General features: G+C 34.8%; 2 protein-coding genes across 5 annotated transcripts; both read right to left on the bottom strand.

The window, feature by feature from the left end:
- Positions 1–87: 87 nt before the first annotated feature.
- Positions 88–5,963, bottom strand: LOC111402389 (E3 ubiquitin-protein ligase RGLG4-like). 2 transcript variants are annotated; one of them, XM_023030649.1, is made up of 12 exons: positions 5,334–5,963; positions 4,559–4,648; positions 3,309–3,393; positions 2,623–2,763; positions 2,418–2,531; positions 2,180–2,277; positions 2,029–2,102; positions 1,347–1,452; positions 1,144–1,271; positions 713–839; positions 507–563; positions 88–421 (listed from the first exon to the last, which is right to left on the bottom strand). In XM_023030649.1, exons 1-12 carry the CDS (start codon positions 5,643–5,645, stop codon positions 338–340), a joined length of 1,416 nt encoding a protein of 471 aa, XP_022886417.1. In that variant the 5' UTR covers positions 5,646–5,963; the 3' UTR covers positions 88–337. The 2 variants fall into 2 exon arrangements, with proteins under 2 accessions (XP_022886417.1, XP_022886418.1); XM_023030650.1 differs by lacking the exon at positions 4,559–4,648 and having other exon boundaries at positions 5,334–5,956.
- A 582-nt stretch (positions 5,964–6,545) lies between these two features.
- On the bottom strand, positions 6,546–10,352 carry LOC111402392 (UPF0678 fatty acid-binding protein-like protein At1g79260). Of its 3 annotated transcripts, none has more exons than XM_023030654.1 (4): positions 10,108–10,352; positions 9,856–9,996; positions 7,556–7,624; positions 6,546–6,802 (listed from the first exon to the last, which is right to left on the bottom strand). In XM_023030654.1, exons 1-4 carry the CDS (start codon positions 10,267–10,269, stop codon positions 6,683–6,685), a joined length of 492 nt encoding a protein of 163 aa, XP_022886422.1. In that variant the 5' UTR covers positions 10,270–10,352; the 3' UTR covers positions 6,546–6,682. The 3 variants fall into 3 exon arrangements, with proteins under 3 accessions (XP_022886422.1, XP_022886423.1, XP_022886424.1); XM_023030655.1 differs by having other exon boundaries at positions 9,856–9,972; positions 10,108–10,351; XM_023030656.1 differs by lacking the exons at positions 6,546–6,802; positions 7,556–7,624 and adding an exon at positions 9,225–9,503.
- Between the last annotated feature and the right edge of the window lie 2,848 nt (positions 10,353–13,200).

Consider the following 13,200-nt stretch of genomic DNA (forward strand, 5'->3'; position numbering starts at 1 on the left):
AGCTTCTTGGATTTGATGAAAACTGTCAAAAGTTAATCTCCCAGTCGCCATTACTAAATATTCATAGTTTCAAATTGAAATCCAACCTGATATGAACAAGTCTAAACCATTCATGTAGCCAACATGTCTCAATATATTTTTTTCAAAAATAAATCAATAAATGAAAATCGAGAGTTTTTACTTTGAGAGACAATACACATCAACATAATATATTTACATGTAAAAATTACACGCTTAGCACCATTGCTGCTGCTTTCTCCTTGAAGGAAGGATGTTTGTATAGCTTTATAATGTAGTTAAATTTTGGGGTCGAGACTTCTTGCTCGAGCAACGATCATCAAGTGTAAAGCCTGAGGCGATTGGTTATGCGCTGTCGACATATGGGACAATCCGACAATCTCGAGCTACAGTCTCTGCAAGTCTGCATTCAATAATATATCGGTAACAAGTTTTTGCTTCCAATTTAACTGAAGAAATACAAAATATGTTGTACTAGAGTATCTCACCATGTGTCCGCAGTTGAAGGCTAAGTCTTTAGCGTTGGTTAGACAAACAGGGCAGACCTTCATTCAAGTGAAAGACGAAAGAAGGAAAATGAATCAATTCAAAGTTAAGAATTTGGAAATTTGATCACAACATGCAGGAATTTCCAGTAACTTTCACTTTTTTTAAGCTTAGCCAAACATGATATTAGCAGTTTATGGTCCTCTACCTGATTTCGGTCATCTTGCACAGCCATCGAAGTATTACTGGGTTCTTGGGATGGAAATGATACACGTCTAGTGTCGGGAACTGGTGGAGGCCTAGGAACGATTTTCTTTGCCTTACCCGTTACCCCTCTTTTGTCCAACACGAGAAAAAGAGAGAGAATTATCAGGAGACGAGCAAATTTTTATAAACATAGTGCATGCTTGATAATTATATTTTTGTTAATATTTTCTAGAACTTGGAAATGATAGAAAAGCTTATCAACTGGTTAAAAATATTTTTATGAAATGTCAGGAATTTGAAATTCATACTCGTTAGCAAAACAGAAGGGAAAAGGTCCAAGTGCTTTATGGAAAGAAAAAGTTAATTTTTTGTTCTTAAGAGACTCCAGTTTTTCAATTAAAAGCCTTCACACATAACTCAAAGTGTTCATACCCGAGTAGACGAAGTTCTTTAGCTGCTTGGTATTGGATAGGGATCTCCATAAGAGCAGCAAGAGCGAAGGCAGTTTCTTTTTCAGACGGTGTTGCTTGTTTGGACATAACAGCAGTGAAATTAACAAACTGCAACACGGAAAATTACCTTTTGAGACGTCCCAGGTATGTTAAAATTTCACCAATTTTCAGTAAATGCAGTACCTGAAAATTATCAAATTCACGAGCAGGGATCTTGTCATCAAAGTTTCTCATATCTTCCCAGGGTCCATCACCGACGCCAACAAGAATAATTGAGAGAGGATACAAACTGATAAAAGAAATGACCGACTCAAATGTACTGAGACGATTTCCAAGTTACATGTTGCATCATGCTTTTGCGAACGTGATACAAGAAAAAGTCCGATTGAATAACTCTCGAAGATAATTCTACGAAGAAAAATTATAACTGGTTTTGCTGAAATAACTCATTCAAAAAGCCAGAAAGATCTCACTTCAGCACTTAAGTCTTCCTTAGTGTTAAATCATATGTTGCACATGAAGAATTACATGGAGACTGACCTATTTTGGCTGGTATGACATAAGAATACCGACTCTGAATCTTCAATAATAACTGAGAAGAGGGAAATTCTATTTCTAAGCCAACCCTATGATAATTATAAAACTATAATTTCAAAACATACTAGAAAAATCAATGCCAATATCAAGTTACTAGCTGTGAAAGTTGACATCTGGAGAGTTTCTACAGCCGAGCTTCTGATAGCTACAATGACATTAAAATTTTGCATCGTTGCTAATTCAAAAATAAATATTACTGCATGGGCTTGATGAAGTGGCATGAAACTCACACCAAAATCAACCAGATAGTTTGTATTTTTCACTGTACCTTGCATTGACAATAGAGTTTATAGTTTCCGATTCTTGTGGGCTGAGTTCCTTATTTCTCGTACTTTTTGTTACCTTCATAACAAAACGTAATTATGTTAAAGTGAGCGACTGGGTGTAGCAATGTCTACTTGTCAGAGAGAGAGAGAGACCTGGCCATCTGCTATGATTACCAAAGCATGGTATTGTCCACCACTTCTCTCGACTATGTCTACTGCAGCATCCACAACTGGCCCATAAGATGTTGGCCCTTAAACAGACAAATGCATAAATATTTATCAATCTGCTTTGTGAATGAAAATTTTATGTTACATGCATATGGAGGTAGTCCATGGTCTTAAGAAAACATATTCATAAATGGAAGATTAATAAAGTAGGATAGAAGCCTACCAGACAATCGCAAATTTGGAACTATTCTTTTGTAGCGGGCTAAAACTTCTTCAAAACCATGAGAAGGAGTATGATCACTGTGAAAGCTAAATACTTCCCGATCGCATGTAGTCGCTACAGATAGAGGGAGAAATGACCTAAGTTCGTCAGATACTGAACTAGCCACCGGAAAGGAAAAATAATACCACAAATGAAATGAACTAACCATCTCCAAATCCAAAACAAGGAATCAAGTTGTCTTCATCAAAAGGGGCCAAAGTTTTTCCGATAATGGATATAGCTTTTTCATATGGATTAGGTATATCACCAACCGCATGCAGGCTTCTATTGTTGAATGACACTTTACCTTTAATAACAAGATTGATGCATTAGCGTTAAGATATAAAAATTCCAGCCAAAAATACCCATGACAATTCAGTGGTGATGAATATGTGATTGTTTATCCAACAAAAATGGTAACAAATGAAAGATATGGAACCCTTCTTCCATAATTATTTCTTCCCAATGAAAATTTTCAAAATTGATCTTCAACCGTACAAAACAGTTTGGTATGTTGCCGTTCACATGCGTAACGATCTGACAAACATCTGATAGTGACAACAGATACACCGATGTTGAACATGCTGCAAAAATATTCTTTTGGGGTATCTATGGGATAAGCAAGCTATTCTACAAAATCTATGTCAAGAACATCAAAGATAATAATAAAAGTAAAATAATGCACGAAAATATGAGGTGAAGGAGGGATCAAACAATTGTTCAGCTGCCAATTAATGTAATTCCAAAAATCCAATATTCTAGGTAATTAGGAATTCCCTAGTAAGTTCATTCCAAAAAATTAGAAATAAATGCAGCTTTTTATCGGACAATTTAGTTTGCACTTTCACTAACCTGTCCATTCATTACTTTTTGTGAAATCAATTCCCAGAATCAGATTTGATGACTCAAGACCAGATTCCCTCAAGGCAACTGTGACCTGCAACAGTCAATCAACGTTACGAGCTTAAATAATTTATGTTGAGATATGAATCCCACTAAATTTACCGAGGTAACATACTGTAATCAAGAACTTGCAGCAATTTTCTAGTAATTGATATTAGTCCACGGTGACAATCTTGAGCAGCCATTCCAGTTTACAGGATATTTGATACTCACACTGACACACATACACACAGAAACAGAGTGGAAGACAAAAACATCTAGATCATTAGTAACTGTATATCCCCTTGAGCGGACATGTGCTTTCATTCTGTAAATATGCCAAATTTAAATGAAATTCCATAGAACTGCTATTAGACTAGCCATACTATACAGTATTGAGCATTAAAGTATAAAACGATAACAATGAGAGATAAGTTAAAATATACCTAAAGAATTATGAAACCCCAATAAAACTGAATAGAAAAGGGAAAGACGACCCAAATTAACACAAGTTCTTGTAAAATGTTTGATTTTTTGATTTTTTTTGATTTTTTAAAAAATTATTTAATTTTTTTTTTCGGATATATATAATCTAAAAAGTTGTTCGTATAACCAATCCCAAAATTTATTTAAAACTTGTGGTGGTGTCTTGTCGTATGACTCAGTGGGAATATAATCACAATACATAATGGAGAAAAAACTTGTTACGAATGAAGGGACCTTTCCTGCTTAATCCTTTTCTGTTGTTATCAACAGCATTTATGGTGCTTTCGTTCTCATCAACCTTGTCACCATGCAACGCTGATCTTCATCTTTATCCCTTTTCTTGATTAATTCCAAAGAGAAAAAGAGAACTACCATTGCCAGTCGTGTGTGTGCAGTAGTGTGAATAAATGACTAGAGCAAGCTTGGCTCAGCTTAAAACGTTTCCATACAGTTAAACAAGCAAGTTCCAAAATAAGTAAAGTAGCATGTTCAAGGAAAGATATAGTAACTTTATACTTTTTTTAAGCTTGGCCAAACAGGTTCTGTTGTAGATACCTTTCAGTTTATTTCTCTCCTCTCAGAGTGGCGGGTAGTAGTTACTTTAGCTTTTGCAATTTGCAACCACTGATAAGATGTTTAGTTACATCATTCATGCCTTACAAGATTAAATAATACGGCAGGAACAGGAAGATAAAGATGATTTGTACTACATTCTATGGATAAAGGCTGATGACCTCAACTTGGGGAATTAAACCCAAAAGAAACACACATGGAGACACCAGCATCGGATTCACCAAACTTAGCCCCAGTTTGACCCCCATTACCTAAAAATGAAAATAGGGGGAATAGTATTTTTTAGAAAAATGAGTGGTTGAAAAAGAAGGAAAATTTTTCGATTTACGTGTGGCAACTCAACAAAAAAATGAAAAGAATGTGAAAATTATTAAAAATTAATTGATGTGACCTGTCTAAAATGTTAAGAGGGGAGTCACTTGTATTCATCTGAATCTTGTCATAAACACAGCTCTAATTTCCATTTTTCTCAGCTAGATAACTTTACTATAAGTTACTAATTGCTCATTGAACTTTGTTATAAGTTACTGCTTGCTCATCGAAATTTAAAAAGTTACTCGTTGAACTTTGCTATAGGTAACACTTATGAAAGTGTATGAGTAATTGATGAGTAACTTTATTCAAATTTGAATTTGCAATGAGTAACCTTTTAATATTGGTGAAGAAGCAGTAAACCTATAATAGAGTTTAGTAAGCAAATAGTAACTTTTTAAATTTTGATAAACAAGTAATAGTTTATAGCAAAGTTTAGTGACCATTGATTAAATTAACTCTTTTCCCCGCCGTAACAAGTACAGAAGTTTTGCGGATTAGCATATTAACTATCTAATCTAATCAGGATTGCATGTATTCATTTGAATAGCGCCTTAATCACACGTCCTAAAAGACTAACTAGCAGTAAAATTGTGAGGAAAGTAGCAAGGAAGAAGGAATAACCTGGTCGATGGATGTAAAATTATCAGGTATGTATTCATACTTTTTCTTCTTGTCCATCACCCTGCTAGAAGCTCTGCCGCTTGTACCCTTCAAATTTACAATGGAAGTAGAAGAAGAGGTCGAACCACTTCTTGCTAAATTTCTGCCCTTGTGCTTGCGAAATCCAAACATATTGCACATACTCATCTTCTCCACTTTCTTCTTGAATAATGAATATATATATATATATCTCGATTGTGAAATATACAAAACCAGTGGTTTAAGCAAAGTGCAGTAACAAGGAAATTGCGAGAGGAATCGTGCAAGTGTCATAAATTTGCCCAAAATTATATATGAAATCGAATATAGTGAAGGAAAATCAGGAAAAGGGGGATTCTTGCTTGTAGAATTGAGTTTAGTATCGTATTCTTTCTTTTGCTAGTGCTGAGCATGAAAAACAATTCACGCGGTGAAGTATCTGCAAGAGCTGGCCATTGGTGGTTCATTTTTTTCTGTAACTCAGAGCACTTTATTGTTCATATACAAGAAACAACATAAAATCACTGTTCTAAATGCATGAAAAAACCTTCTTGAGGCGTTTTCAAAGAGTCTCCTTTACAGGGGAATAACTTCCAGGGACCATACGGATGCTGGTGCTGTTTTTTTTTTTAGCTGATTGTCAATAAAAGAAAGTCATCTGCTCCCTGTAAATAGCCTGACAATTGTCCTCTATCCACATGAAGCAGCACTCGTTTTCAAAAGGTTCCTTGAGACATTTTCAAGAAAGAAGCGGTTAACTACTCTTTAACTACTCTTTTTGATCGTTTAATGCTCACTTAGGTGAACATTAAGTCAGGCTAGGCTTTATATATATATATATATATATATATATATATATTTAGTCATTTCTTGAACCTAATGATTAACATGGACCAAAACACTAAATTAATGTGACCTATTCTTGGAACTATTTACCTTAAAAAGGTTCTTGTGCTCGTCTAATTTCTGAAAAATTGAAAATTGTTTAATCACAAGAATTCTTAAGTAATTGGAGTATTTATGATTTTAATTGTTTAGTAAATACTATTTTATTTTATTTATTGTCATAAATTAAATGTAATAATAATCAAGTAAATACTTTTCACGTCTAGGCTAGATTTGTAAGCTTTGAAGCTTAGATGTCATCGTCTTGTCATGTCTTGCGCCTCCTAGAAGGCTGTAGAAGGCTAATAGTAATATGAAATAGGACACCTTTGCATAAAATCTTTCGAAGTACAACTGTGCGGACTAGATCTTCGGATAATCGAAGAAAAACTGCAAGTTCAAATACAACATGCAAACTTATTTATTATAAGCTAGACATCCGAGCATCAAATCTTCTTAAGAGAAGCTTCCAAATGTGGTTGAAGATCATTCAGATTGGTAGCCATTTCGACCACATAAGATAATTCTTCATTACCCACTTTGAAAACTCGCGTTATCTGCTTTACCTGTCCACCAGAAAGAGTTTAAACATCACATCATGCTGTCATTTAAGCACCTCAAGTTTCATGTTCAATAAACTATGAAGCAACGCGAAGCATCATGAAGCAAAACGATTCTTGAAGAGGAAATGGAATTTACATGAGAGTGTGCTCAAGGAGTACAAGTGCCATAGCAAAAAATGTGCAGAAACAAAGATAGATTAGCCCCTGTTTGATTTAGCTAGAAAAGTTGATTAAAATTGGAGTTAAAATCAACAATTAATTTTAACCACAAATATTATGGGACCACAGCTTTTCAACCACACATTCCATCAACTATGATCAAAATCTACTACTGATTTTTATCTAAACCAAAGAGGAGCTAGATGATTGGAAACTGTGCTATCTATCATAGGGTAACAGAAGCTTAGATAGAAGCAGCAGAAGAACAGGAGGATGAGAGAACTTAGGAGGAAATTCAATGCAATCGTCTCTCCATAATATAAATTCTCCTGCTGCTTATCACTGAAAGGGCTAATAAATTAGGCAGCAAGAATCAGAAAGTTGACAAAAAGAGAACTGGGAATGACGAGTACCCAAATCATTTTCAAGTCCGAAAATAGACCAGAATCTCCACTGAAGCATAATAATGTGAAGAATGCAGGATCAAATTCACTGCTATTGCATTAAAGGAATATAAATGTGTTGAAAGATCAAGTTGTGGTTAGATTTTATCACTTAGGGGTTATATGCATTACAATCTCTCTTTTATTTATTTACCTTTGAAGCATTCCCGACAAGTGCACTCTTTAGCTTCACAATTCTCTGTTCTGCATCAAATGTTCCTTTCTGCGAAGCACAGTAGTGAAGCAATATAAGAGGAGAAATTCAGTCAGAAACTACAAAAATTGTCTCTTCAGAAGCCTGTCTACCTCTATAATATAAGAGGTCTGTTCTGCTTCAAATTATTTTGCTACCACAACTTCTTATGACTAAGTCAGAAATGTTTTTACAATATGTTGGTTAGAGACAAATATTAAATGAGACAATTGACAAATTTGCTTTTATACTTCTGAATGTTCTTTAGTCAGAACACTGTTCAGCATATAGCTTTTACTTCAAGTGCAATGCTTGGGGCAGAAAATCAGCCCGCTTCACCAAAAATGAGTAGGATCCCACTCAAATTTTGCTGCAGACAGAGGTCCAAAAAGCACTATCCAATACACAAAGGAACAAAGGAGGATCATTAAAGTGTCACGCCATGTTAAGAGCTGAACCTGGAATAATGTCTTGAATATCTCATCTTAATTATACATCCAATTTGTGTACCAAATAGGATTTGAGGTTGTAACTTAAAAATAAAAATTTAGAAATTCAAACTTGCTTTCCTTAGTTAGCCTAGTTCATCCAAGTTAAAACTACAGCCCATCCATGAGCATGAGATAATCATGAAAACTAAACCAAGGACAAATTCCAAATATAATCACATTTTGCATCCATACCTACAAAAACATGAAGCCCCTAATGCCAAGAAAAGTGATCTAGCAGAGTGCGTACCTTTTACAGCTCACTCAATAAATGTGCCCAACATAAGCAGTAGATTGTTCATTAATTCATATTCTTAATCATCCAAGAACAGACCATTCAAGCATTAACAAAAATGACTTAACACCACATTAAACATGGAAATTTAGATTAGTTACTTCATCTTCTTTAGTCAATTTTGAACATTAAAATTGTTGGGTTTTTTGATATCCAATAAATCCCGGACTATGATGTTAACATGGATAATATATTTCATACACATAGGCCGATGAATGAAATAAGTCCGACAACCAAATCCATGAACTCCACCAGGTCCAATTGCATTCCCTCTTGGATGGTTTAAATCTTAGCTCGTTTACTTTCTTTTTGGTCCAATTAAAAGCCTAACCCTAGACTATTTATAAGACTACAACCCTAACTATTTTCTAGTATGAATTGTGAGAAAAAAGAGAGGAAATTTGGAAGCCCCTTTGAAGTGCCAAAATTGGGTGATTACTTTATGTAATTTGTGGTTCCTTCGTAACCTACCTTTGTTGTATTTTCTCCTTACATTTGTGGCTACAAATCATCACCGATTCTTGTCCTTTGTGGGTAAAATTGAATAGCAACCGAGGTAAATTACATTGGTCGTGGATCGGAGCTGGTTGGTTTGATTGTTTGGTAAAGAAAGGTACATTAGATTGAGCCTGGAAAACACCGATTTAAAGATCCTTGGAGCGAGCTTCCGCGACAAAAATGCTCTTTCACGAGCTGATTTTCTTTCAAATCTTACAAGTTCTCTTAGAAGTGCATCATTGGGCATTTAAGCAAATTGCAAATTTTCTTAAATATAAGTTTTTACATAGCCTTTTTTAATCATAAAATACGGACACGCATGAATATCAGTTAAGTAAAAGAACAAACATGAACAAATGAAATTCATTTGCAACTCAGCTTGTTAAAACAAACCTTAACTAATATAAAAGAGTAGCATTATAACTTCTAATTTCACAAGGCCACATTCAAGAGAACCAGATTATCGTATTCCTTTTAACATCATACTTTAATGGAAAAAAATCATGAAGTCTTAGTGATATTCTCTATCTAATGAATGAGGAGCGTGCTTTAAATTCGTCTGCTCTGCATCCGCCACGACTACATGCTTCAACCGGATACAATTCAATGACTTTGGCACTGGAAGTTCCTAAAATGGATAATATCAGGTCAGGTGAATTTAATAATCGACGCATTCCAACCTTGTCCTTTCATGGCCTATCAAAAAGAAATTTCTTACTTCTCTTATTTTGAAGAAAAATCAGAAACTTTTCCATAAGGATATACGAAAATTTTGATTAAGCTTCGCTTTCCCTCCTTTGTGGTGGGTTTCATCAAACAATTAACATATTAGCGAGCATCAGCTACATATTATCTTAAAAGTAACTTAGAGTTCGAATTAATGTTAAAATAGTTATTTTATTGAATTTATGAAATAAAATTACAATTCTATATACAATATTTCCACGGGTTCGTGTCAAAAATAGATTTTCTAAGAGTACCTGGACTTCAGCTAGACCAGTGCTCTGGGCAATTACAACTTCAATGGTCCCATCAATTTGGGGTCTCCAGTATCCACTTTCAGCGTGCATAGGCTGATTGGTGTTCAATTTCCAAGTCTTTGAAGAATAAGCTATAACGGGCTTCTCATTCATAACCAAAACAAAATTAAAAATGGAAACAAAATCACTTATGGAACACTGCAATTTCAATTGCTGCGTAATTTTTCAACGCGAGACAGAACTACAGAATACCTTGTTAGGCGAGTGAGAAAAGTTGAGCTCTTCAGAATAAGCGAAAGGGGAGATAGTGGGGAACCTGCCCTCGCCTTGGCCTCTCCAAGTACCAAGCAAGAAGGCTAGTGGTTGAACCGCCTGATGCACCGTGGCCGGCGGCGGCATGAAATTTGCAGCCATTTCTGCTTTTCTTGTTGCTCTTGGATTTGACAATGGCGTGTCTCTCCTTCTCCGTCGCCTTGGCAAGACAGCTTAGCTTAAAAGCTATACTTTTAGTACTTAGGGAAAATTAGGAATAGACCCATTACATTTCAGACGGCGTCATTTTAGGTCCCTATCTGTCAGAAGTGAATTTCTGAGATCCAATTAATTTAAGTCTATGTTTGGTAGTGATTAAAATCAATTTTTTAATAAATTTTGATAAATTTGATGAAATGTGTGATTAAAAAGTTGTGCCATAAAATATTTGTTGAAAATTAATTGTTTAATTAACATAAATTAATACCTAAATTAAAATCTTTACCAAACAGTGCGTAAATACGTGAGTTTGAAAACTCTATACTTAGATGTAAAATTCTTGTGCGAAAATTACATTTCAAAAATTAAGTTGGACGATCGAATGAGTTGGTTGAAAAAACTACATTGTAAAGTACTAGAAAGAGGTCCAATCTTATATAAACTTTACCACTTATGGTTTACCACTTTAGCTAAAGTAATTCAAGTATGTTGTCTTCCATCTTCATAGATAATATAAGGACGGGTATGATCGACAAGAATTCAAGCAAATAGTATATTGATATTGTCCAGTGCTGTCTAAACCCTCGTACCAAACTTTCCATAAGAGATCTTAACCTGTTTCAAATCCCGTGAACTAAAATAAAACTGGGATCTAATTACATTCTTTTTATACTCTCCATATGAATGATCCAGTTGTCAAATCCATGTTCAGCATTTGCCTCTTTCGCCCAGTGAAGATCCTTCTTCAGGCAATCCTGCCAAACTCTCATAGGAGGTATGGCAGCTTTCAGTTGAACAAACAGTGTGTTCGGGCATTGAATTCCCAATTCACAAGCAGATGACGATATGTATGTTCCATGTGGATTGTGGGAAGCACTAGGGATTGACTCCATTCCTTTCAGTTGATAATACTCTCCATCATTTACAACTACAGATCCAATAATTTGATCGACAAGCATCTTGCAGGCTTGCTCCAACATAGCCACATACCTTCTCTCAGCATCCTGAAGAATCTGCAAATGTTTTTCAGCCTGTGTCACCATGGTAAGGATAGATTTAGCTCAATGTACTGTTACGGACTAACATTAAGCAAATCGAAAATTGGAAACATGCACGAAAAACACAGAATTATAGTAATTCACTCTTAATAAGGCACTAACGTCTACTTGCAGCTGCAGGATTTCACTATTACAATGGTGAATCTCGTGCACCTAAGATTGTCAGACTGAAAAGGCTGCCTAAGTAACCAATTATTAAGCTCCAGACAGTCCAATATGAACTATAGTCTGGTATTGTAAAATAACTTCAAAGGTCGACTTTCTTGAGCTATTGAAAGGTGGATGAGAGGGGCTTACTTCAACTTGCAAGTGCAGTTTGTTTTGAACTTCCATTTGTATGTGCGATGCCTCCTTAACTTGATAAGCCCTAGACATACGATCTAAACCTTATACAAGATTATAAAGTTTCAACATTTGCAACAAGTCGAAGCATATGCACGTGTACATTAATAACTAATTTGGACAATTGATCAATTTCAATATGTGTTGTGTACCACATATTTATAACTGAAGAATTCCTAACATACTAGGAGAATTAATATATTAAGGGTGCGTTTGATTGCAAGCATGAACTTTGCATAAAAATTGTCAATTAAATATGTTTGACTGATTTAATTTTTAATCTAAAAAACATTATACTTGCCCTTTTTTAAAAGAATGGATAGACGAGAGAGAGAAAGAGATAGTGAATTCTCTAAAAAATGAAATCCAATTTTCCCTAAAGAAGATATTTTCCTTGATTTTGAGGAAAACATGGCCACATCACCAAAAGTAGGAAAATGTTTTTCCATGAAAAATAATGTCAATTAAACAACAAAAAAGTAAGAATTTAAGTGGAAAAAATACATTTTTCATGAAAAATATTGACAATCAAACACACTCTAAGAGTTTAATATAAGGCGAACTCTCAATACAATGGATAAAACTAATAATGAAGATTTTGTGATTAAAAAGAAGTCAAATTCACTTGGGATTCCTTCAAGACATCTTCACGTCTACTACTAACTTCAAATACTACTTCAACAATATTTCCAATCAAAATACTCATTAGAATTCGAGTTACAACTTAATTCTAACAAAATCAAATAAATAATTTTTAATAAAAGGAAAGCAAACCTGGAGGTGACTCTTTAAATGAAATAGAGTCCGTCCCTTAACACCCACCAATTTCCCTATTTATACATTTGGAGCTGACACCCTGAATAATACCCCCTACAAGAGAGGGGGGCTCACAATTATTTTATTCTAATGTGCTACAAATACACCATTTTTAACAACTTTCTCGATAGCCCTTTCACATGTAGGAGTGGGCCTATGAATAAAATAATCACGGACCCTATCATTTGCGAGAGAGCTGTAAATGTATACAGCACTTGGTATTGTACATATATCATTTTCCTATTTTATTAGAACCCTTCTTCACATACAAGAAAGGGAAATACAGAAAAGATATAGAATACATACATGCACGGGGTGGATGGTTTATTTTATTTTTTTCAATATAAAATTCACATGGGACCCACCGGGGTGTCAACATCGGATATACAAATAGCAAAGTTCAACACCCATTGTTCGCAATAAAGCCTTTGGGATAGCTTCTGTAAATGTACAAGTCAAACAATTGAAGAAATTCCTGTTCAAAACACATGAGATTTCAAATTCGAACTCCCAAAAAATAAAGTTTGCCTTAGGAAAAAAAATGTAATGATCAATGTCAACTTAAAGCACAATTATCGATGTCATGGATGCAAAGACAGTGCGATCACAGGCTGCACAAACTGTTCGAAAGATTTATAATTGAAGAACTACTGATTGA

Source organism: Olea europaea, chromosome 10 (genome assembly GCF_002742605.1).
Source record: "Olea europaea var. sylvestris chromosome 10, O_europaea_v1, whole genome shotgun sequence".
Classification (NCBI taxonomy): Eukaryota; Viridiplantae; Streptophyta; class Magnoliopsida; order Lamiales; family Oleaceae; genus Olea; species Olea europaea.